The sequence below is a fragment of the Engraulis encrasicolus genome, chromosome 24, assembly GCF_034702125.1.
Source record: "Engraulis encrasicolus isolate BLACKSEA-1 chromosome 24, IST_EnEncr_1.0, whole genome shotgun sequence".
Lineage (NCBI taxonomy): Eukaryota > Metazoa > Chordata > Actinopteri > Clupeiformes > Engraulidae > Engraulis > Engraulis encrasicolus.
The window spans coordinates 27,910,222-27,935,265 of record NC_085880.1 but is presented as its reverse complement, the minus strand read 5'-3'; the positions used below and the strand labels follow the sequence as shown (position 1 = coordinate 27,935,265).

The following is a 25,044-nucleotide window of genomic DNA, read 5'->3' as shown; positions in this document are numbered from 1 at the left end:
CATATTGATTTTGACTGAAGTGTCTTTAAAGAGTAAAGACAAAAGTCATCCAATAACTCACTAGAATTGAAGAACTGCAATAATCAAGGGTTTAATCTTTCTGTAAAATGATGAAGGTTATGATGGCTTTTTGTCACCAGTGTAATATTTTATGTCCTATACATATTGAACAGTACTACATGCTTCTGAAAAAAAAACAATGCACAGAGAGAGTATTTGCAAACATGCAGGTTTTCCAAACTTTTTCAAAGAACTGTTAACGAACCAGATTTTTTTTGTAACGTACATTTTCAGTGGCATTCCAGTTTTGAACAATTTGATCCAAATCAACATGGCCAAAACATTGTTTTAACTGACAGCTTAAGTTTTAGAATGGGTTTAGTGTGGGGACAGCTTAGAAACAGAACTACCTTCATAGAAAGATGACTGAATCCAAAGCACTCTCCTTCCAAAAAACTAAAATAAAAACCCTTTACTTTACATTGGGGTAAACAAACTTAAAAACGGTGACCGGTTTCAGCCGTCTGGCCTTCGTCAGGGCGTGGTTGTTGGAGAAAAGACTTTGAGCGCTCGTTATCCTTTTCCTTTTGCCAGAACTTGTACCTATTTGTAAATTTACACTCAAAATCAATTGACATGTCATTCTACACCATTTTGAGGGGAGCTGAGCAATGATTAGAACATATCGGCCAATGGGAATGAAGGAAGATACTGTAGCACTGGCCAGTCACTCCCCGCACCGACCTGTATCATTTGTGTCATTTCATGATCCTTCATAGGATCGCAAATGCAAAGTTACAGTATGTTTGTTATTCAATTCTTCGATAGAATGACTGTGTGTCCTTATAAAAAAACATCTGGCAACCGAATGAATGTCCTGTTGTTAAATAATACCTTTTACTCGAATAGTAATGTAACATGATTATCCTGCCCAATCTGCCCTCTGTCAGCTCAGCTCCTGTTTTCTCCCAGAAAAGCTGGGTACGCTGAATACCAGAGTCTGCAGCCCGGCCCTGGCTGATTAATGTGGGATTATTGTTGTTCCTCCCTGTCTGTCTGTCTCATTTCGGGCTCTCACATTTGGCCCTTTCCGCCTAAATAAATCCCCAAGTGCTCCGGTGCCCTGAAAGCGGCTTCACCTCAGGAAAGTGGCGCATCACCATTGGTGCGCTGTGGTTCCACATGATGTTCCAACGCCAGACGTGGCGAGGGACAAGGGACGAGGAACAAGGGACGAGGGTGGGGTGGGGTGGGGTGGGGTGGAGGGGTGGCAAAGCGCTGGCATGGGCTCTCCAGATTAAACACATTTGGGAGGGAGGGAGGGAGGGAGAGCGCTGATGCCAGGCACGGCAGTTGTGGGCTAGATCAGATGTGCTCATGACAGGTGACTCTCACTCTCAATGCCCACTCACCTCCTGCAGCAGCCTGACCGCAACAGTAGACTTTATATTGAATCAACATATTTTTCTGTTGACCCTCAGAGACCTTTTAATTTCGTTTTTTTTAGAATTGGTTAACCATGCATCATCTATGAAGACAAACATTCATTTTCCAGTCATGGTTGTCGAAAAATAAATTTGCAAGCAGCTGGAGGACTTTGGACGAGCTTTGAGGTTGTTAAGTGACGCGTTCTTCAGGTACAGAGTGATCAACTCGGATAGCTCTGATACCCTGCAACGGAACAAGGCTGTACAGTACCTGGTTTGGTATTTATGTTCTGAGTGAGCCATGATTTCGGGCAACATCTTATGCCGGCGTCCCCGCCGTAGCCTGACCCTGGATGTGCAGGAGGAAACCCAGAGGCGGAAGAAGTCGGGGGGACAGCTGTACGTCAATGGCCACCGCATACGGCCACACCAGCGCAGGGAGGCAGACGGTCTGCTCTGCACCCTCTACGCCGCTTTGCGGTTCCTCTGTGGCTGGGGTAAGGGGCTAGGGTGGTGAGGCTTTTGGTATTCTCGTGGACCAACTGTACAGAACAGTTTTGCAGTTTTAATTCTAAATTTAAAAAGTAACTCTCTTCCAGTTGGTCCTGCCCTTGAAGTGTTGAAGTAACACTACGATTCCTCTGTGGCTCTGAGGAGTAAGGGCGGGGGTGATGAGGCTTTGGCTATGCGCGAGGGCCAACTTTAGAGACAGTATTTTTTTTGTCTTTTACCTGGTATATCTTGCAGTGTTAATTCAACACTTAAAAAGTCAAATGTAGAACTCTTCTAGTTGGTCCTGCTCTTGGTGTATAATTAACACTGCAAATGTTTTCTGTGTATGGGTTGAGGGTACGGATGGAGCCCTGGATGGAGGGCTAATTTTAGAAGCAGTATTTTTTTGTCTAATGTTATTGTTTAAATTTACGGTTACTTACTGTATGTCCAGGTCCCTGTTGCGTCAATGAAGAGGTGCAGATTAACAGAGTATGGAACAGCATGGAACACTATGTACTTGTACTGCACCTTGTGTTTAGGGTTAGGGTTTTACTACTGAATGTACAGTGTAAGTACAAGTATGTTGTACAATACAATGCAAAAAGAATACCATAAAATAAAGGGTAGCCAAATTGACAGAGCTGATGTACTGATGCACTTACTTGTAATTGCAGAGAAAAGAACAGCTTGTTGAAATGTAAATGCAACCATCAAACAAGTTATGGTGATGTAGTTCTTTGGAGGTTTTTTTTACATATCCAGAGGCGTGATAAGGTCAGTATTTGATTGAAGGAAAACAATGGTATGAGATAGAAATGAATCTAGTGAGGCAGAATCAGGTGTCTTTCTGTTAATCCGCTTCACTTGCTGTGTGTGTGCTGCACGTAGTATATGAGTGTGTGTCCATGTGAATGTGTGTGAGTTTGTGTACGTGTGTGTGTGTGTGTGTGTGTTCGTGCGTGCGTGCGTGCGTGCGTGCGTGTGTGTGTGTGTGTGCGTGTGTGCGTGTGTGCGTGTGTGCGTGTGTGCGTGTGTGCGTGTGTGTGTGTGTGTGTGTGTGTGTGTGTGTGTGTGTGTGTGTGTGTGTGTGTGTGTGTGTGTGTGTGTGTGTGTGTGTGTGTGTGTGTGTGTGTGTGAATGTAGAATGTGTATCAGAGCTATTTAATTTGTGTTGCGTAACTGCTGAGGGGAGAGGCAGGTGTGCTATTTATTGTTCTGTAATCTGCTCATGCATGAGGGAATCGGAGTGCAACTGACTGAGTGAGAGATGGTGCCTCCTCTGACACTCTGTCTGAGCCTTTAGCTTTCTCCTCACTGCTCAACTCTTCCACAAGCCTAATACTCTAGAGTAACATACAAATAATTTCCCCTGACGACTTGGTCTAGCACCACACCATAGGAGATCAACCAAAAGATCCGTCCTCAAATCACAATGCTTTATTTTTGTGCATCAGGGTTTTTCTGTTTGAGTCTGTGCACGAGTTGTTGTGGAGGGTTAAGCACGGCAAAGACGCAGCTGTGCTGGCTTGTTACACGCAGTCAAAAAGTTTGAACACGTTTGAACGCCAACCGTTGGTTCCACACTTTCGCTAAGGATGTGGCACCACACTAAACTTTAGATCAGAGTAGTATGTGTCAAGGCTGTAACGATATTGTATCGAATCGAGAAATCGCGATACACAGAATCACAATACTGTATCGTAATGCAAGGAGGCAGTTTCATGATATGCCCATTCAAAGTTCTGGTGCCCTTCAGTTCAGAAAACAACCACATGATATGATGTTATAATGCCTCCAAGCCTCTTGCAACCTATTCTACCTATACACTATCATGGTTTTATTCATCATTTTATTTTATAATGTTGGCAAATCTAAAATAATAATAATAATAATAACTAGATTGCATTTCCTCACAGAACAGATTTGGACGAAAATCGATATGTACCCTCTGGCTATAGTGAAGATAATGTGTATCCATTTTTGTTGTGATACAACTAGGCGTTGCCAAGATATGAGCTCACTTCCTGTTTGGCGTTCCTGTTTGCTGCCAACTTCGATTGGCTCCTGTTCGAAGATGGTTCGATCAATCGTTCCGTAACTTTCAGGGTGGATGTATCACAGTCTGAAGATCACGTGGTTGGGATTTTGGGACAATTCACCAACAATTGTGGGCGGGGCGCCAATTTTATTGATTTTTACAAAATTCAAAATGGCTTGAAAACTGTCCTGGCGTTGAATTCGTCTTGGTCCAAGGATTCCAGGGATGCCAAGAAAATTGGACTTATGGTTCAAAAGTTACCGTTTTCCTGTTGGTGGCGCTAGAGAGTTCGAGGTAACCCTAAAAGAAATACACCGCTTAAACTACGGACCAATCCGAACGTTTTGCCATTGGAACGGACTCTCTATCTCGAAGCATTCTGGGCAAAGATATCCTTCGTAGAATGAGAAAATAGAATAAGTTGAATAAACTGTCGAATAACAAGCATACTAATAATAATTAATTTAAGAAGATGCATTTCAAAAATCGTGGGGTGAATCGAATTGTAGATCTACAGTGTATTATTGTGATACAAACTGAATCATCTGAAGTTGAGACAGTACAGCCTGAGCAGATGCTGATGCTACTCTTCCCCAAGACCTCCTTACACCCACCCTCACTCCAATATGGCTATTCATTTTACCTTTATCAACCTTTTTTGGAATGAACTCCTTCATTCGTACATGTATTCACTACTGTTGTTATGACTTGGAAACACACACGTCTGTTTCTTGCTCTCGTTCTAACCTTGAATAACATTTACACACTGAATTGAGTCATTACATAATAGATTGCTCATGGGAATTTAAAGTTCTGACACACAGGGTAGGTTCTGTGTTTGTATAATGTGTCAGACACTGTCTTTGAATTGATTCCTGTTTTAATCATGTTGTACTTAAATATATACAGTAGGCTTGCTGTATTGTTATTCCCAGGTCTGATTGGCTTCTGCCCCCTGTTGTGTTTTGTACTTGCAGGTTTGAGATTTCTCAGAGCCTTGAGACTGATCCAGTTCTCAGAAATTTTACAGTTTTTGAATATCTTAAAAACAAGGTAAGTGCCTTCATTTTTCAAGTCGAAATTGCATAGGTAACATTATGTTGATAAACATACTGTGTGTAAACCTCAACCCAAATAATGTAAGTTCACAACAGCCTGAAATGTACAGTACACAGTTTAAAAAAACAGTATTAATTGATTTAGTGTTAATTCATCTCTTTGAATGAGAGTCGTAGCGAGTTGAATTCAACACTGTTTGGAGCATGTGTGGCTTCGTAGTGTTAATCCAACAGTCTAAGAGTTGATTTTAACACTACATTTGAATATACTCTCAACATAGTGTTGAATTAGCACTGCCTTTCTTGTACGTACTGTGTACATCTTTGTTTTGATTGTGGCCCAGAGATGGAGCCGGCAGTGTTATCTGCTGTTCATATGATTGGGGTCAGAGTGCACGCTGAGTGTGTTCCCCCCGTGGGGATTACGTGCCGCGGCCAAACATGGAAGACTCCATTATGGTATCATGTCCCCTCCCGATGAAGCGTTGCGAAACATCAGCCTCCGCTGTTGGCCCCAGCGCCTTGTGTCTCTGTGTGTCCTGACATGGACGCTGTTCCGCATGACGCGCTTGCCTCCCCAGCCCCCAGAAGTCGAGAGAGAGATTCTTAGTCAGTCTGTCGATGTGCATCTCTCCACCACCCCCACCCTCCCCCTATCTCTCCTCTCCTTCTCTCTCCCCTTCTCCTCCCTCTCTCTCTCTCTCTCTCTCTCTCTCTCTCTCTCTCTCTCGCTTCCTCACTCTCTCTCCCCCTCTCGCTAGACTACTCAGTATCCCGGCTTGTGTTTTTTTTTCGGCCCAGATGTCAGGAGCAGCTTACAGCTCCGCAAAATGTTTTTATTCTCCCCACACCCCCTGTCCTGATAATCCGCACCACTGGCTCTCTGCAGCGCTGTGCTGTGCTGTGCTGTGCTGTGCTGTGCTGTGCTGTGCTGTGCTGTGCTGTGCTGTGCTGCGCTGTGCTGCGCTGTGCTGCGCTGTGCTGTGCTGTGCTGTGCTGTGCAGTGTAATGTAGTCTAGTGTTGAAGGCCGCTGCACTAGGTGAGCTGTCAGAGGAACTGGGCTTGGCCTCCACTGGCTGCCCATGACTGGAGGCGTGCTGTGTTGTGTTTGGGGGACATGTGGGGATGAGAGGCGTATTGTTTTACAGTACGGGGAGTGTTGCCTCTTGCAGTGTGTTGTGTTAGATAGATCGATTGTTTATTGTCCTTTTGGAAAATTATTCTGTGCCATTTTCAGTGCATCTGATACAATAATAAAGACATTACAATAGACAGAAACACAATAGACAAACACAACACCCACCCTCCCTCTTGGACAAAAAGACAGGTTGACAAAAGGACAAAAAACCCAACTTAAACTTATAGTACTACTAAAGTACAATGATTCAGTACCAAAGTGCATTGTGCTACTGAATAATTGCCCTTTAGTAGTACTGTAAGTTTAAGTTGCTTTTTTGTCCTATTGTAATTGTGTTGTGTCATTCAGAGCCAGCATTTTGTTCTTTGTTCCCAGAGCCTTTTTTTGCCAATAAGCAGACTAGGCAATTGCCCAGGGCCCGACCAAAACTGTCCACTCTAGGGGCCTCCAACAGTCAGCCCCCGCCATGATTAATTCCAGCAAAACTAATTGAAGAGGGCCCCATTTCTATATTTTGCCAAGGGCCCCCAAGTGGGTAGACAAACCGCAAAACTGTTTGTTCCTCTCGACATCCAGCAGCAATATTATTTACACCCCAACGTCATAACATATTTAACGAGTGCTTCTGACGTGACTCCTTTGAAAGTTGGTACAATGTGTAGAGCAAAGCAGGGCAGGGGTGCATTTCTGGAAAGTGTAGTTGTTAGCAGTTAGCAACTTCGGTAGTTGTCAATGGGAAATTGCATTGCAACCAACAAAGTAGCTACCGTAGTTAGCAACTACGCTTTTGTGAAAAGCACCCCAGGCCTGCTGGTTGGTGGGTTGGTGGTGTTAGTGACATTAGCCATGTGTGGATGTTCGTCCAGCCGTCGGTCCGGCAAGAGAAGCAGGTCTTCTCTCTGGTTCATGCGCAGGAGAGAGATGACTTATCTTTGTGTCAGTGTGGTATGGTAAACTCTGGTAAACCTTCTTCTTCTTCTTCTTCTTCTTCTTCTTCTTCTTCTTCTTCTTCTTCTTCTTCTTCTTCTTCTTCTTCTTCTTCTTCTTCTTCTTCTTCTTCTTCTTCTTCTTCTTCTTCTTCTTCTTCTTCTTCTTCTTCTTCTTCTTCCTCCTCCACAGCAATTCCATCAAGCTGGTCAACCTGTGTTCCATCTTCATAAGCACATGGCTCACAGCTGCTGGATTCATCCATTTGGTAAGTGAAGAAACACACTGGCCAGCCGTGCCCCCTCATCGCGTGCACACACGCACTCATAAAGTACAGTAAGCTTGCATGCGTCTACTACACATGCATATGTGCATATGTACATATGCACAGACATGCACGCATATGCACGCACGCAAGCACGCGCACACACACACACACACACACACACACACACACACACACACACACACACACACACACACACACACACACACACACACACACACACACACACTAGACATTACTGCAACATTCAGCATTTTTGATAATTTCAGCTTTATGTCTTTGTAAAGATAATATTTATTTAGTGTCAAAATGTACTGCCAACTCAGTTCTTATGTGATTGATTTTAATGTACTGTACATGTATGCCAGATCCTCTGAAGCTCAATAGGTGGCAGTATTGCCTGTGATTGCACACTATTTCTCTGCTGTGCATATGAATCATTTTCTCATGGTACAGACACACTGATGGTGGTAATGCTTCAAATGAATCTGTAGATGGCTCCAGAGGATGCCTTTTTGAAATGTCTGTAAAAAAAAAGCGGGGACCACGTTCAGAATCTTGTTTTTGTTTTTGTTGTTTTTTTGTTGTTGTTGCTGTTTTAGGTGGAAAACTCAGGGGATCCTTGGGAAAACTTCCAGAATTCCCAGTCACTGTCGTATTGGGAATGTGTCTACTTACTCATGGTCACCATGTCCACTGTGGGCTACGGGGACGTCTATGCAAAAACAACCCTTGGGCGCCTTTTCATGGTCTTCTTCATCCTGGGTGGTTTGGTAAAAAAAGAAGTCTTTTTTGACCTTCCCCTTGTTTGCTCCTCCAAATCACACCACCCCCTCTCTCCCCTGTCTTCTCATACCACTTATCTCTTGTTTACACTCACGTAAGTGTGTATAGATGCATTTTCTCCAGTAGTGTATACTGTTTTAAAAAATTGACCCATCACATTTTGCCATTTGACCCGTTGTATTCTTGCTAGTCTCGCTGTGTGGTTTCTCCACTTGTCTCTCGGTGTTTGCACTCCACTGTAATGCCACGTTTCCCTTCTCTCATTCCATTCCTTTATTCTGTTACTATTTTTAAAAAGATGTATTTGATAGTAAATAGTATCACACGATCCCTTATATCCTGTTCCTCTTTAAATACCTCCTTTGATAATCTAGTAATTATGTAATAGTTGTAAATAGATATTATGATGTCTGTATGACAGTCTTGATAATGTTGTCGCTGTTCTCTTAAAGCAGTCTGCGGTTTCAGGGGACCCCCCTTCACCTTCCTGTTCCCCCTCCCCAATATTCCAACAAACACAGTGGCAGGAGGATGTGCCATAGGACGGCCTGAACGATACCACAGCGTCCGCAGCCTTTCAAATATCTAGTACGGTAGAGTAGAGTAGAGTAATTTTATTCATCCTTAAGGAAATTAAGAATCGTTCATTATCTAGTATTTATCACAGCACCATCTAGTGATTATAGCATTCATCATATTGTAATAGCACTGCACAGCGGGACTTACCGGGCGAATACACCGGCCGTGACAAGATCAAGCAACAGAGAATTGCTAGGCTGTGTAGCAAGAGCGATACGAGCGATTGAAGCAACAGTATGTGCGTTAAAAGCAGAATGCAAGCATTCCAACATTCCCATTGGTTGTGCCGGCTGTCGCCAAACCACATCATAGCTAATTTGCCTGTAACACATCATAGCTAATTTGCCAATAACATTGCCTGGAGTTCAACTACAAGCTGTTGCTCTAGTCGCACAAATCTCCTCTAGTCGTCAGAAACGCTTTTGTCACGCGACTCTATTCAAAGTCAATTACTTCCGTTGCTGGACTCGCTCATGTCGCACTTCGTCTATTTATGTCTTTAGTCTTAGTTTGTGCCATACAACATACTGTAGCTTATCTCAGCACCTGTTAGCATTGCGTTGATTACATACGATAGGACAGTACTGTACAACAAGGTGAAATACAGTTGCCTACAGCAACGGCGAGCACACCATGCAATATAGCTTAGTTCAGCACTGTGCCTTATATCTTAGCTCAGCTTAGTCGAAAATCAAGATAATCTATTCTAGACTTCAAAATAGCATAGCAGAGTAGGTACAACGCTGGTCAAATGCAGTGCAAAATACACATAAATGGAGATCCCAGCTCATGTCCCATAGTAAAGAATAATCACAACCATTGTCCCACGGCCAGGCCGCACATATTCTATCCAACTACATTCTCAACTACTCGGTCCTAATGAGTGCAGATCTTATCTGGCAGGTAGATCAGCTAATCGGTGAAATCACCTGATGTTTAAGTGCAGAAGCAGAGGGACTTCATGGCAGGGTTTTTTACTTTTCTCTGACTTAGCTCTCTGACTTTTTAAAAGCAGTAATTCTAGATCACCGTGCATTAATTCAGACCATATCACAGGAGGCAATGACCTCCAGCTCTTTAATGTGTCATAAGGCTTTTCCATGGCCATTTATTATATATTTTTCCTCTCCTTTTTATGTTTGGATGAGCATTGGAAGCCTGGAAGCCTTTAGTTTTTAAAGCTCAGCTCTCACATTGTCTGCTTTCTATCAGAAAGGCACCGATTAATGACTTCAGCATGGAAACACTTGAAGCGGACGCGGCCGCGGACTCAGATCGGGCTAACATCATCACTCATGATTAGGCGCGGAGGTGCTGAAACACAGGAAAGACCAGACGCACTCGTTTCTCACAGGACTGTGGCACGGCAGGCCGAGCCTTGTAGAGCAAGAGCGGAGTAGCGGGTTCGAGGGGCGGCGAGCGGGAGAGAAGAGTTGGGCTCTCATAGGCGCAGGCAGAAAGAGGTGAGGCAGGGCTTGTCGACACGTCAGGGCCCAAACTACGTTACAGGCTGCGGCTAAAGCTTTGCAAAACGCATCCAGCTCATTTCCCAGCCATAATGAGTCTTAATGGGTTTTGCAGCTGCGGATCGTCAGGGCGAACTATTCAAATCAACCTGGCACATGGTTAGTGTTTGTTGGACAAAACATGGCACATAGGGCTTTTTCCCACCCGAGTCCTCTTCAACGACGTGATCACTGGTGCGACAAGTGGTCAGTGGAGTGACTTTTTTTATTTTGCTTTCCTCAGTTTTTTTGGTAACCATTGCAACCTAATGGTATGGAGCTTTTTCTGAGGTAAAACAATATGATTATTTTTCCCCTCTGAATCAAATAATCTGAAACTCCAAAGGGGGTCGCTGGAGTCCTTTTGATATACTCATACACTGCTGGAGAGATGTCACTATCAGTCTTGAGTTTTCTGACGGCCATTCTCCTCACCTTTTTTAATTTGTTTCTCCACTGGCACCTACTCTCTCAAACCATTTTAACTTACACACCCACTTTTCTCAACTCAAGCTTTTTTGTTCCTCAGATCTCTCATTCTCTCTCTCTGGACTCTTATGGATTTAACGTCCTCCCCCCACAACATGACAACACCCGTATCTGGCGTTTTTATCGTTTTTTAGTCTCTGCTTCTGTCTCCTATCTTCTCCTTAGGCCATGTTTGCCAGCTACGTCCCTGAAATCATAGAGTTAATAGGAAACCGCAAGAAATATGGTGGTTCCTATAGTGCGGTTAATGGGAGAAAGTAAGTATTCCTTCGGAGGCTCTGCTGCATTTGGCCACAGTAGACCCCTCTCTGCATGCCTCTTTGTTTCTCTGTTTTCATGCATGTAGGCCATGTTTGCTCGCTACGTGCCAGAAATTGCTGCTCTCATCCTTAATCGGAAGAAATACGGAGGGGGTTATAACTCAACACGAGGCAGAAAGTAAGTCAAAATCCAGCTTAAGGTGTGGTTGTGTGACAATTCTACTTTAGTCCTCCCCTCTAAAGTGCTAATTGTTAGACTATGCTAACAGAAAGAACCTGACTAGCTGAAAGAAAAGAACCAAAATGATAAATGAGGGGGAAAAAAAGAAATGAAACCGAAATGAACCAAAACTGTCACACAGTGACTGGAGACCTTGGCCATGAGAGGCACATGTCCATATGCCCTTTGCTCTGTGTGTCTGTGGCTTCTTTTCTTTAACACATCCTCTCTGCTGCTTTTTAGTTCATTCCACATGCTAGAGCTTTCATGACTACTAGATCTGCTGATGTATTGTGCATTCTATTTTCTGATAGCCTAGTATATGAACTTAGTCTTCTATTTGAAAGAACTTGCCCCCACCCCATAACCAATACTAAATTCAGCAGTTGTTTAGCGAACAGCTTCAGTCTTTTGGCGATAACTAGTCATGAAAACCCTATTAACTGCCTAGAGAAGTACATTCTGTGATTTGAATAACAGCTAAACATTATGCTACAAAATGTATTGTGTGTATTTCCCCCATTTTTAACATAGGGTATCACTTTGTCTCTTATTTTCTTCTTCATTGTAACTTTTTTGAGTTTTGTTTTGTAGTCTCTTTAGTCTTTTTGTTGTTTTTATTTGTGTTTGTTTCTATGTTTGCATCATTCTTGCATGTGTTTTCACGCTGGTGGCTTGAGCTTTGCTCTCGCTGGCTTTTCCGTGCGCTCGGCATGCGTCGGGGGAAAAGCGTCGTCGCTCGCTGGTGACCGTCTTTCACCGCTCGCACCACCACCACACCACACCACCCGCCCTCTCGCCCCCTACTCTTGCTCTGCTCATCGCCTCATCCTCACTGTATGTCTGACATGAATCTGGCCCTGATCTTCAGTCAGCACACACACACCCTGAGAGAATGCCTGGACGCCTCGCGGCTCCCTCATCCGAGGCTTTCGATTGCACTTGGCTTGCTTTTTGCCCGCCTGATGACTCTTTCATACCGTACCCCCCACCCACCCCCCTTTCCTCGTTTGTTTAGTTATAGTGCTTCTTTGATTTGTCTCTCAGAAAGTTGACCCCACCCGCTCCCCACCTCCCTTCTATCAACCATACCCCGACCCCCATTCTCTCCCGTGCTTCGATCCCCCCCTTTTTGAATGTGTATGTAGCCATCTGCTGAAACGCATACTCCGTTTCTGGCTCAAACTCGGCCCTGTCATCAGCACACCGATGTCTCCCCTCGTTTACGGTGGAGACGCAGAGGCAGGACAAAAAGATATCTCTTTTTTTCATCCCTCTCTCTGGCTCAGCCTGTCTCCCTCTTGCTCTCTCTCTCTCTCTCTCTCTCTCTCTCTCTCTCTTGCTCTCTCCTCTCTCTCTCTGTCTCTCTCTTGTCTCTGACTCCTCTCCTCCTTCTTTCGCGGTGCTCTCCTCTCTCTCATATGAAACAGGCCCCCCTTTCTCACATCTAGCTTTCATCATCTTAGTTTGAGGGCAAATATCCTGCCGAGAAAAAGCCATTAGAAAGTTCTTTGTCTGATGCCGTTTTCCTGTCAGTGGAACAAGATTGATGAAATGTTATGTTTGGCTGGAAACCCCCCGTTTGGATTTGCAGTCTGGTGTTGAGAGAAGGGCTTGTCAAAACCACTGACTCTCTCCTTCTCCCTCTCTCTCTCTCTCTCTCTCTCTCTCTCTCTCTCTCTCTCTCTCTCTCTCTCGCTTCCCCTTTCTTCCCCTGACTTTCCCCTGCTCTCTTCCTAGCCATACATGCATGTGGTAGCAATTAGGGGGAAACTCACCAAAGCAGAGAGAGTGGCACCAAATGCTTTTGCATTATTATTTAAATATGTACGCACTGTAAAGAATGGATAAATCATGACACACACATATAAATAATGTGTGGCCGAGTACAGTGTAATTATCTCTTCATTAACACCATTTGTAATTGTGAAAAAGACACTGGTGGTTGTTGTGGGTAAATAACCCACCTCGACCTTGCATTGAACATATTCTGATATACATTGATCAACATGTGAAAAATTGCAGTTAGACAGGAACAGCTGACGATTTTGCAAGCTTTAATAGGTTGTTAAAGCTGTATTTTGTTATAGCAGTCTAACATGTTTATTATCGGAAATAAATCAGTGTGTAGCAGACCAAAAACTCCTTGCACTAATACAATTTTGATATTAATTGATAATCTCCATCAGTGTCCATTTGTCCACCTGGCCTGTATATCACATGGAAAGCCTTAGAGACAGGCATGTCATGCTCCCCTCTCTAATCTGCTTGATTTGATATAGTCGTAATATCCTCCCTGTCCGTCTCTCCTCTGTGTTTGATTAAGGATAGCACTGAATGACTAAAGGTTTTTAGGAGACAGTCCTCCTGGCTGTCTTCGGGTCAGTGCCAGAAGTGTCTCTCACCACGAGACTCTGGCTCTGTGACCACGACCTGCCGTCTCGGTATGCTCTTGCATGCCAGCCACCCCACCATCCCAGCCAGTCAGCCAGCCAGTCATCCGGCCTCTCTGATCCATCCAGGCCCTGTGACAGCAGTCGAGCTGGCTTTCATTGATGTCCCATCATAAAAGGCCAGGCAGACCCTCCGTCTAGCGTGTATCATAGCTGTTAGCAGCAGAGACTGTGGCTGCACTTTCCATTAAGGCCCTTCTGCGGCACATAGCCTGCCTGCCTGCGTGCCTGTAGGCCTGCCTGACTTACTGACTGACTGACAGACTGCCTGCCTGACTGACTGCAAGAGTGACACCTTATAAACCCAGCGTGAACCCTGAGCTCATGCACTTCCATGCTTGCCACAGCTGCCTGGCTCCCTGGCGCTCCACAGAGATGCCCTGGGGAGAGGGGCTGCCATGGTGTGCTGAATGTGCAACGGGGAGAACCCGGCACTAATCACACGCTTGGCCCTGATCTGGCGTGCATCAGTAACCCAGGGCAGCACGGACTACAGTGCCAGCACACGGTGACAGACAGCCTCTAACACGGCTGGCCCTCTCGTTCCCTTTGCTCCCGAGAAGGGAACATGGCGAGGTCAGAGGACTTTTAAGGTCCTTTGGTCTTAAAACATTATAATGTGCACCGTTCCAATGTTGGAACGCCTTACTGTTTGTTGAAAACCTGTTACTGCCATAGAAATACTCCACTACAAGTCTGGGACAGTACCTACAGTCTTTTTTAAGAGAGGACGATTTGGTCATTGTCATTCTGGTAACAACAAACTGAAGAGGTTCCATGCACCTAGAGCGCCCCTTCCCATTATTAATGGCTCACACTAATAGACACACCGGTTATTGTAGATATAGGCTACTGTAGATGTAAATTACCCTATAAGTTTACCACACACAGTCAAGGAACTTGATTTTTGATAATACACTGATGGTGTCACCCCCAATCCCACCCCCCACCCCCCCCTCCTGCAGCTACACCCTGTTTTCATTTAACACATAAGAGAATACTGTTGACTATTATGGGGAATACATAGTCATTAGAAGCACTTCATTTCTTCCCCCTCACATGATGTCAACACAGACTGAACAGATGATATACCATACACAACTCAACAAACAATGTAGATGTCAGTGTGCTTCTCTCTTTGGTTATTTCCTAAACTACACTTAAAAGCATTATAAACATACCATCATCACTCTTTAGTTATAATGCTGTGGCATTTTTCTTCCTGCACCCTTAGAAAATTGTCATCAGGATATTAAATCTCATCTGATATCAACATGCTAGTATTTAACATTGTTTTTACAAATAATAAAAAACAAAACACTAAACCAACATCCCCAGCATGTGGGTGGATCTATAATAATTGGGCAAAATAATGTTTTTTTTGTGTGTTTGTTTGTTCAAAGGCACTCTTTAAAAGAACTCTTTAAAACCTTTAAAAGTGAAGTGCCCTTGTTTGTAGCGAGGGCAAGGGGGACTGACTGCGGAGGCTTTTTCTAGTTTGCCTGAGGATGGTTGATTCTTAGAATAAGGATCAGAGCAGTATATCCTTGGTGTAGCTGCCGGTGCTGATGTTCGAGCTTTTTTTCTTGCTTTTGTCTCTTCTTTTTCTTTTGTTTTTTCTTCTTCTTCTTCTTCTTCTTCTGTCAGTGATGTTTCCTATTTACACATTTACAAAGACATTGTTTGTTTGCCTGCCTGAGAGTGCATGCCTGAACAAGCGCTGTCGTGCCTTTTTTTTCCTTGCTGTGTTGATGCCCGTGCACTTTGGATGTGTGCTCATTTTTTTTCTTTTCTTACCCACAGTAATGTGTGTTCATTGCGTTTTGTGTTTTGTTTTTTTGACCCAAAATGTACTCTCCACTTTGTGCTTCTCACTGTTCTTATCGTTATGTCAGTTCATGTACTCACAAGTCATCTGACGAATGACTTACAGTATCTGTTCCATTGTGGAACTGAAGAGAAAAAAAACGGGAAAAAATATGAGGGAACTTTGTTTTAGTCAGTTTGACTTACGTCTCCGAGATTTGTTAAAGTAAAAATAGTTTCTGTGTTTCGAAATGACAGTGGAAAAGTTGTAGGTGTATGAAGATCGGGCGTGTTTGATTGTGATTTGTGCTTCAGTGTAACATAGCGATAAGTAAACCAAGGTTCCTGCAAGGACTGATATTGGTCAAATAAACACTGCCGCTCTAATATAAAGTCATGTTCTGACAATGAAATAAAACTACACATCAGATAAATGTAGGGCCGACCTCAGCTTGGGCTGCAACGGATTAGACCGCATTTCATCGTTCATTATTACCCGTCATTAGCGTCGTTTTTCAGCGGATCCCTCGTGTGGTTTTGCTGAGTTGCCTCCTCGGTGCGGTAAACGTTGCGATGTTGTCAGCGCGGCGGCGAAAACCTCTGTCAGTAGCCTCCGTCACGCTCGGTGGCCTGCTCATCCTCACAGGGAGACAAGATGTCTGTGTTGGGAAGAGGGGGGAGGGCGGGAGGTGGACCGCATACTCACCAGCTCATGACCCCCACCCAAACCACTAAGTCACCCTACTGTACTGCACACAAAGCAGAAGAAAGAAACCGAAAGTCATGTCATTCAAATCCACCCCCCCCCCGCGCCTTTCCGTACTGTATACATCCCTTCATCCCACCGCCACTCCCCCCTCCCCACATTTCAGTGGAACGTCTCAAGAAGACATGTTGGAAATGAGGGAAAACATGAATAATGTGGCTCTCATCAAAAGGACATGCCTCTGCTGCCAGCCACCATTGCCTTCTTTAGTAAGCCATCAAACTGGATGAGAGGGGTGTGTGCACATACATACTGTTCAGACACACACATATGTACAGACCTCCCTGCCTCCCTCCCTCCCTCGATCTTAAAGATGGCCAAGCATGCAATTACCGCTGCTCATTAAATACTAAAGGACTGGAGGGGCAGAGGTGGTTGGGGGGTGGTTGGTTGTGTTGTTGGGGGGGGTTAGTAGAGATCTGCGAAGATCATTATGTTCAATAGCATCCAGACATGGCTGTGTGGTGCAGCATGTTTATCCCAGATTCCCCCCCCTCCCTCCGCCTCCAGCTAACAAACCGGCCCACCACCCGGCTTGGCAGGCAGTGGGGCAAAAACACGTTGGAAAACAACATTGGCCCTTTTGTGTGCTGTGTCACAAAACACTTCCCCACACACCTGACAAATAACAAACACACTGCTGTGCTTAGGATTTCCTAAGAAGCCAAAAACAAAAATGCGTCCATCTCTCCCTTTCTGTCTTGGTTTTCTTTCTTCCCTTGCCCTGTGGGGGGCCAGGATTAGAACAGAACACTGGGTTCTGGAAGAAGGAGAAGAACAAGAGAAAGAAGGGAGGAGGAGAAGAAAAGGAAGGAGAAGGTGGAGGCAGTTTGGACAGATTTAGATTGATTACCACTGAGAGGGCTGACCGCAGCTCTGCTGTGCTCTGCTATGGAGTCAGCGTGTGGGACAAACAGGCCCGTGCGCCGCTCTCAGAGCCTGACTGACAACTGTTAATGGCCCTCTGGCTAGGCCGCCGACGCTTAGCTAAGAACGCATTATGATTATTACTGTATGTATGGACTGGCGGGCCTGGAGTTGGGGTAAAACAATGCCTTTTAATGGGCTCTGAGTATTACTGTACTGCTTGATCCCCCATGAGAAGCACAGCCATGAGGGGTTTGGCAGGCCGTGAGCGCTCCCTCTCTCTCTCACTCACTCACTCACTCACTTTCTTGCTTTTTTGCTTTGCTTACTTGTGTCTGGATCCGTTTCACATGTTGGCGTTGGCGTGGGTTTTTTTTTTGTTTTGTTTTTTTTTCGCCAAGAGTTTTCTTGTTTTAAGCTGTGACATCCTCTTTGACATTTTTAATTGGCACTTTTGGCCCGCAACATTACGAGCTGCCCGGACGGTAATAAAGGGCTTTCATCCCCCCGGATCACTATAATTCATGTTGACACGACCCTCCCTCCCTCCCTCCACCTCCAAACTCCCCCCTTCCCTCCACCAGCTTTCACCTCCCTCTCCCACCCTCTTACAGTAAAATGATGTGTTATGAATATTGAGGCTTGTTGTTCAGACAGCCTTCAGCTTTACGAACACTAACATACCGACTGGAGGTCACGACCAGAGTAAATAGTGTTCACTGAGAGGCAAGCAACAAGCGAGCACGCTGCCGTGGCTGCCACCTGAAAGGACTTAGAAGGTGGCTGCAGAAGAAGTGACCAGATGCCTCCTGTTCTGGGATGACTTGACTGACTGACTGACTGAGTCTTCCTTTGGGGTATGCTCCTACTCCATGCCCTCCCTCACACCGCAACTTCTAGCCTCTAAAGTCCTCCAGCCCAATGCGAAGAACCCTACTGGGGGTTAAGTCCTGCCACACACCCCCCATTCCCACATCCACGTCTTCTATTCGATTTGATCTGAGCTCTTGTCCCTGCAATCACTCGACTCCGCTAAGACACACAGGCTGTAATTAAATTGTAGCATCTTTCCAGGAAGATGTCAGAATGCCTTGGGGAAAAAAATCACGAGAGCAGAGATGGAAGCCCCAACAGACCAGAGGACATTTTCAAAAAACATTTCTCAGTAATGCTGGAGATTATTATGCGCTGTGCCTGATGTCCATGTCGTTGTCAACACGCACTCACTTTCATGGAAGCGGTTTGGCTTGGCCCGATGGAGTCCTTTGCTGATTGAGAACGGATGACAAACAAATAGAAATATGTCTTATTATATTTGACTCTCTCTTGCCTGGCTTAGAGCTAAGCACCGTAGCAGAATTGCCTGAGCTAAGTGCTTTTATAAGAATGAGGTAAAACATTATGTGATGTGGAAAAAGGGTTCAGCGTTTTGAAATAAAGAACAGCTATGACCCCTTTGTTGTCTCCAGAAAGCTTCTGACGTTTCTATGAGTTATTATGATTTGTGCTTTCTTTTTAGGGACATGCCAATGTTTGTTTTATTTTATATTGCCATCTTAAGCTGGATTTTCCCCCTTTTCAGGCATATTGTGGTCTGCGGTCATATCACGCTCGAAAGTGTTTCCAACTTCCTTAAAGACTTCCTACACAAGGACAGGGATGATGTCAATGTAGAAATTGTTTTTCTCCATAAGTAAGTGTATCCTTTTGTCTTGCTCGTTTTTAAGCCGTAAAAGAATAGCGTGGAATTTTCCTCTCCAATTTTTCATGCATGAAGTAAAGGCAATAAATATACAAAGCCAACCAAAAGAAAATGTGGACGAGTTCATTTTAACAGTTTGTCGTTCATTCCCAAGGCCTAGCCTTGGTTTGTTTGATCAAGTAATTGCAAGTGTCTCAAATAATTAATAAGACTTTCTTTGTCGTTTTTTTGTTTTGTTTTTGGTCATGACAAGCCTACCTCAGCGTTTAACATGAATTATCGTCCTTTTTCTCCCTCTCAACCTCTTTGCTAGTATTTCCCCTAATCTTGAGCTGGAAGCCTTATTCAAGCGCCACTTTACCCAGGTGGAATTCTACCAGGGATCTGTCCTGAACCCCCATGACCTGGCTCGGGTGAAGGTACAGTACCCAGGAGTTTCTTTGTTGAGCTCCGCTCCTCTCCTCTCCTCTCCTCTTCACTCCGCAGGTTTCCGTTTTGGCCTCTGCTTCGTCCTACCTCATGTCATCTGTTTCCCCCCTTCTTCTCTTTCTTTCTCGGTCCCCATTGCTGTGCAGATCGAGTCAGCCGATGCCTGCCTGATTCTCGCCAACAAGTACTGTCCTGACCCAGACGCTGAGGATGCCTCCAACATCATGAGGTATGTTCGTTAAGCGTCATTTAGCACAGTTTCCTGCCCAGAAACCAGACGCTTGCTTACCACGGGTAATTTCCCTCCCATGACAGTTACAGGCTACATATGACAGCTAACAGGCTATCGTCATTTTCCTCTAACCAAACCAACAACTGTGACGCAGTTAAATACAGAGTAATTAGACAGAAAACCTAGCGGGGACACTGGTTCAAAGTTCACATGCAGGTCTTGTATGTTTTTATTTAACATGGGTCAGGTTATGTAAAAGAGGTCAGTGTGTTTTGCCTCTTTTTCAAGGTTTTCTCTGCACACTTTATGCCTTTATTATGACAGGATAGTGAAGATATGACAAGAAAGCAGGGGACAGAGATAAATGGGGTAGTACTGGAAGATGACCCTGGCTGAGCTCGAAATGTGGGTCCTCATGTATGGCGCAGGTGCTTTATGCAGTGTGCTACAGAATCCCCAGGGTTCTTATCTTTGTTTATGCGAGGAGGTGAGAAGCAGAGCTTGTGTTGGGTACTGTGTGGGTCCCTGATGTACGGTACCATACTGTAGGCCAGAGTAAAAGAGTGTTGCCAGATGTGGGGCTGTGGGGAGTTAGGGAGTAGAGTTCTGTCATCTCGCTCAGGTGTAAGAATGAGGTGTGAATGAGAGAGGCAAGGTCTCGCCCATGACGCCTCCACTAACCGCACACACATATTTCACCTGGCAACTGATGAAAAGAGGCCCCACTAGAGCTTGCTCTGAGAGTTTTTTATAGTTTCGCATATATATTTAAATAAAGTAGTTGCGTGTGGTGTGAAAGCACGTCTTTTTAATTCTGTTCACGGCGTATAATCACCCCGACCGTTAGCCCTGTCTTGAAGACATCCACCCGGCCGCCAGCCCTCCCTTTCAAGATGGCGGCGTCAGCAGCAGCAGCAGCAGCATTTGGGCCACAGCTGGAAAAAAGTCTTCCAGTGCAGCTGCCCTCTCTCAGAGCTCTCTCTCACGAGCCATAAAAAGCAGCTTCATATGCAAATAAATTCCACACCTTCTTTTTACGAGGGCCCGAGAAGACAGGCAGGCTGAAGTGTGAAGGGAGATGACTTTCGACAAAAGCTTCCCCACTGCTCCCAACATAAGGGCCGATTCGCCGGGCGTCAGAACACCACTTACTTTATGATTCCCTCCTAATGTTTGTTTTTGTTTCATTCCTTTTGCATTTTGTTTAAAAAAAAATTCTAGAGTCATTTCAATCAAGAACTTCGATCCAAAGATTCGAATCATCACTTCAATCTTGCAGTATCACAACAAGGTAAGAGTACAGCCGAGCCTTTTGACGAATGATTTTGTTTTGCGTTTTTCATTTTCCTCTAGAGTAATTTCGATCAAGAACTTTGATCCAAAGATTCGAATCATCACGCAAATGTTGCAGTATCACAACAAGGTAAGAGTACTGTACGTCACTCCTGGATCAGTTATCTGACGGCACTTTAAAACCAATGTTTCCTTCATCCATCACTTGGCTTTCACAGCTCAACTGCTGGGATTGTGCACGGCAGTACAGTTCCAGTACAAAGCACTGGAACCTCAAAAGATGAAAAACTTCTGCGATGCTTGATGTTCATTACTTTCACCACCCTGGCTAAACATACCAGATGAAGACAATCACTCTTTCCTTCTCTCTCTCTCTCTCTCTCTCTCTCTCTCTCTCTCTCTCTCTCTCTCTCTCTCTCTCTCTCTCTCTCTCTCTCTCTCTCTCTCTCTCTCTCTCTCTTTCTTTCTTTCTTTCTTTCTTTCTTTCTTTCTTTCTTTCTTTCTCACCTCCTCCTTTTTATCCCATGTGCTCTCTGTGACTCTCAGGCCCATCTGCTAAACATTCCAAGCTGGAACTGGAAGGAGGGGGATGATGCAATCTGCCTGGCGGAGCTGAAGGCGGGCTTCATCGCTCAGAGCTGCTTGGCCCAGGGCCTGTCCACCATGCTCGCCAACCTCTTCTCCATGAGGTCATTCATCAAGGTACTGTCAGCCGCCTCCTCCCTCACATTTACACAGACCTATATGCACACACATGGATATACGTACGCAGGCACGCACGCCGGCATGCACGCCTGCAGGTACGCACGCACGCGCACACACACACACACACACACACACACACACACACACACACACACACACACGTATACACATGCTTCAACAGTCACACACAATCAGTATCGCATACACACACGTGTCCCTGCTAGTCTGGGGAAGGCATAGCTCTGTTTCTGGGTCCTGAGCAGCAGCAGCACGGAGAGAGATAGACAAGAGAGAGAGAGAGAGAGAGAGAGAGAGAGAGAGAGAGAGAGAGAGAGAGAGAGAGAGAGAGAGGAGAGCGAATGGGGAGTGGGAGAGAGATAGACAAGAGAGAGAGAGAGAGAGAGAGAGAGAGAGAGAGAGAGAGAGAGAGGAGAGCGAATGGGGAGTGGGAGAGAGAGAGAAAGAGAGAGAGAGCGAAAGACAGACAGAGACAGTGAGAGAGAGAGAGAGAGAGAGAGAGAGAGAGAGAGAGAGAGAGAGAGAGAGCCTGGTGATGCCTCAGACAGTCGATGCAGTCTCACGCTCTCTCTCTCTCCGTTCGTTCCGTGGGCTCTTTAATCACGCTGGCCATTATGCTATCTAGTAAATCATCATCTCTCTGCCTGCAGTCTCATTTGGGACCCATGCGGGGAGAGCAACACAACGATTCTGTCACCATTATGAAGTAATTTATATGAAGCAATGGCACCATAGAAGCTAGGATATAAATTAGCGGTTTTCCCCTCAGAAGAATTTACCGTCCCCTCAGCGCTTCTCATATAAGGCTGAAATTTGAACCGCGTGTCTGATTCACAGTCGTAAAGCAGCGCCCACACCCTGCAGTATTTTTAGCCAAGACCGAGGCCCATCACTCCCGCTGTAACTTTAGAGAGACGTTCTGTCTCGCTGACAGAGAATTATTCCGAGATTTACGAGAACAATTCAATCAGAATGGCACTCTTTGATATTGGAGTTGACGCTTTCAGGGATGGATGTCACGAACGCCTCTCACTTCATCCAGGAGGCCCTGACCAGAGATGTGTGGTGAATTCACCAGCCGCACTTACAAACGTCTTCCGTGGCCTTACGAAGGAGGGCTTTCGCCGGCATGCATGCATGCATAGAGCCTAGGCTTTTCTTCTTCTTCTTCTTCTTCTTCTTCTTCTTCTTCTTCTTCTTCTTCTTCTTCTTCTTCTTCTTCTTCTTCTTCTTCTTCTTCTTCTTCTTCTTCTTCTTCTTCTTCTTCTTCTTCTTCTTCTTCTTCTTCTCTGGAAGCCAGTCAAAGCACTGAAGGTTTAGGAGGAGTGCTTGGCCTTTTGAAGGGAAAAGGTTCTCTTGTCGTAAAAATGACGGATAACTTTATAATGGCCATTTCAATGTGGTATGCAAGAGCCATCTGCTCTGGACATCACTCGTCTTGTAAAAAAAAGAGTTTAAAACAGGGCAGAGACCACCGGCACCTCCAGCACTCCCATCCCACAGTCAGCATCTCCAGAACCAGAAGAGAGAAGCATGTGTCCCACAAAAAGCACTCCTCTGTGCACCACCGGTCAGCACAAACAAGCCCAAACCTCAACCAGTCCACTGACAGCCTCTGACAAGCCACAAGTCAGTAAGGAAGATGAGGAGGAAGTAGACCAGGGGTGCATTTCTCGAAACCATAGATGTTAGCCAGTTAGTAACTTGGGTAGTTGTCAATGGGAAATTCCATTGCAAACAACAAAGTAGCTCACATAGTTAGCAACTATGGTTTCGAGAAATAAACCCCAGGAGTGGAGTGAAGAAAAAAAATAACAGACTAACAGAGTGGTCGACATAGCGAGCAACTGTAAAAAGAATCAAGCAGGTTAGCCACCCCAAGGTCGTCCAACCCACGTTGTGAAACAGCACTGCTGAACTCGTGGATGAACTTTGGAGAGCTTGTAACGTGTTTGTTTCAGTATGTGCATTTTACCCAAGAGAGTGGAACGACTCTGACATTGTTTGGCCTGAGTCAATCAGGGCTTCCCCCTGTAAAGCCAAACGCTGACCGAGGAAACTTGTCCCTACTTCACTGTGGGCACTTAGGCACTGATGTGATTTACTCTCCTGCTCGCAGTGCCACCACCACCACCGCCGACTCTGTAATTTTAAACAAACACAGCAAGCCCCAAAATGTTATATTTGAACTAACCCTTCCCCTTCATTCGAAGCTGGTTCATGGCATGAGGTAGGCACTCCAGAAATCTGTTATTTACATTTTTGGCAAACAAACGGTCGTATCGGTTGCCGCAAAAACGCTTGACTTATGACATACAGAGACACATAAAAACATAAAGCCATAATGAGACATTTTGTGGCTTAGCGTCACACAGATTTAGGAGTAATTAAAATGGCCTTTAATCAGTGAACTGCCTTCCTTTAAATTTTTATTGGCAAAGTCATGGGGCTGTCCTGAAATATGACAGTGGAAGGGCATAGACAGTCCTTCCACCCTGCCTGTCAGGAGTGATTTGAGGAACGAGTGTCTGAAAGATGCAATATGCAGACATCGGCATCTCCTCACCAAAGTGGCATGTAGGGCATGCACACCACACACACAAACACACACGTGCGCGCACACACGCGTGCACACACACACACGCGCGTGCACACACACACACACACACACACACACACACACACACACACACACACACACACACACACACACACACACACACACACACACACACACACACACACACACACACACACACACACACACACACACACTTTACACCAAGTTAACCATGGCAGATCAGGTTGTGCTGCAGCAAGTTCCCAATAGGGGGAATTGGTGTCCATATAATCCTACTCATTCTTGAAGCATGTCGTTTTTCTTGTTAGCATCTTTATGGAAAAATAAAAGCGGTTTCACAGAGTGAAAACATGCAAGTAGCGAACCCCCACATTCAATGGAGGATGTTTAAAATAGACTGTAGGGAGGACAGGTTTGATCATTTGGTGTCAAACGGCAAAATAAATACAATGTTGCTATCAACATGCTAAAGGAGAACTGTCTGACTACACAAGCAAGTTTTATATCGGAAGTCACAGACCGTACCTATGGTAACCACAAACATGATAACCACAAACCATACTCAAGTATGAGACGTTGAGAATATTGATCTACAAGCCCTGGTACATGTTGTTTTTCACTCCTGACAACACTCTTTTGATCAAGCTTAAAGGTGCACTGTGTAATATTGTGTAGTATTCATTATGACTGGGAAAATTGCACTTTTCATACATAAAAAGGCGGATCTCCTCCATGTTCACCATTTTGAATTTCAAGAAATATACGCTTTTAGCTGCAAAACGTATTATACTTTGGTCATACCAGTAAAAAATAGTTTATCACTTATTAATTAAATATTCATGAAAAGATCAAATTTGCCAAAGGGCAGCACAGTTTCAATGAGCAGCATAGCTGCAATACCTTCTCTGGCCACCATCCTACACAGTGCACCTTTACAGAATCTCAAGTCAAGTAGGTTTTATTGTCAATTTCTTTACATGCAC

At 44.9% G+C, this 25,044-nt stretch overlaps 1 protein-coding gene across 2 annotated transcripts in view; it reads left to right on the top strand.

Moving 5' to 3' along the window:
• The window catches only part of kcnma1a (potassium large conductance calcium-activated channel, subfamily M, alpha member 1a), a 218,536-nt gene that overhangs the window by 133,846 nt on the left and 59,646 nt on the right, over positions 1–25,044 (top strand). Inside the window, exons 6-14 of one of the 2 annotated variants that reach the window (XM_063191344.1) lie at positions 4,938–5,013; positions 7,277–7,352; positions 7,973–8,143; positions 10,895–10,986; positions 18,684–18,794; positions 19,117–19,222; positions 19,379–19,461; positions 20,818–20,887; positions 21,304–21,459. In XM_063191344.1, coding sequence (XP_063047414.1) covers positions 4,938–5,013; positions 7,277–7,352; positions 7,973–8,143; positions 10,895–10,986; positions 18,684–18,794; positions 19,117–19,222; positions 19,379–19,461; positions 20,818–20,887; positions 21,304–21,459 — 941 coding nt within the window. Of the gene's footprint in view, positions 1–4,937; positions 5,014–7,276; positions 7,353–7,972; positions 8,144–10,894; positions 10,987–18,683; positions 18,795–19,116; positions 19,223–19,378; positions 19,462–20,685; positions 20,756–20,817; positions 20,888–21,303; positions 21,460–25,044 lie in introns of both variants that reach the window. The other variant, XM_063191346.1, reaches the window with a different exon arrangement.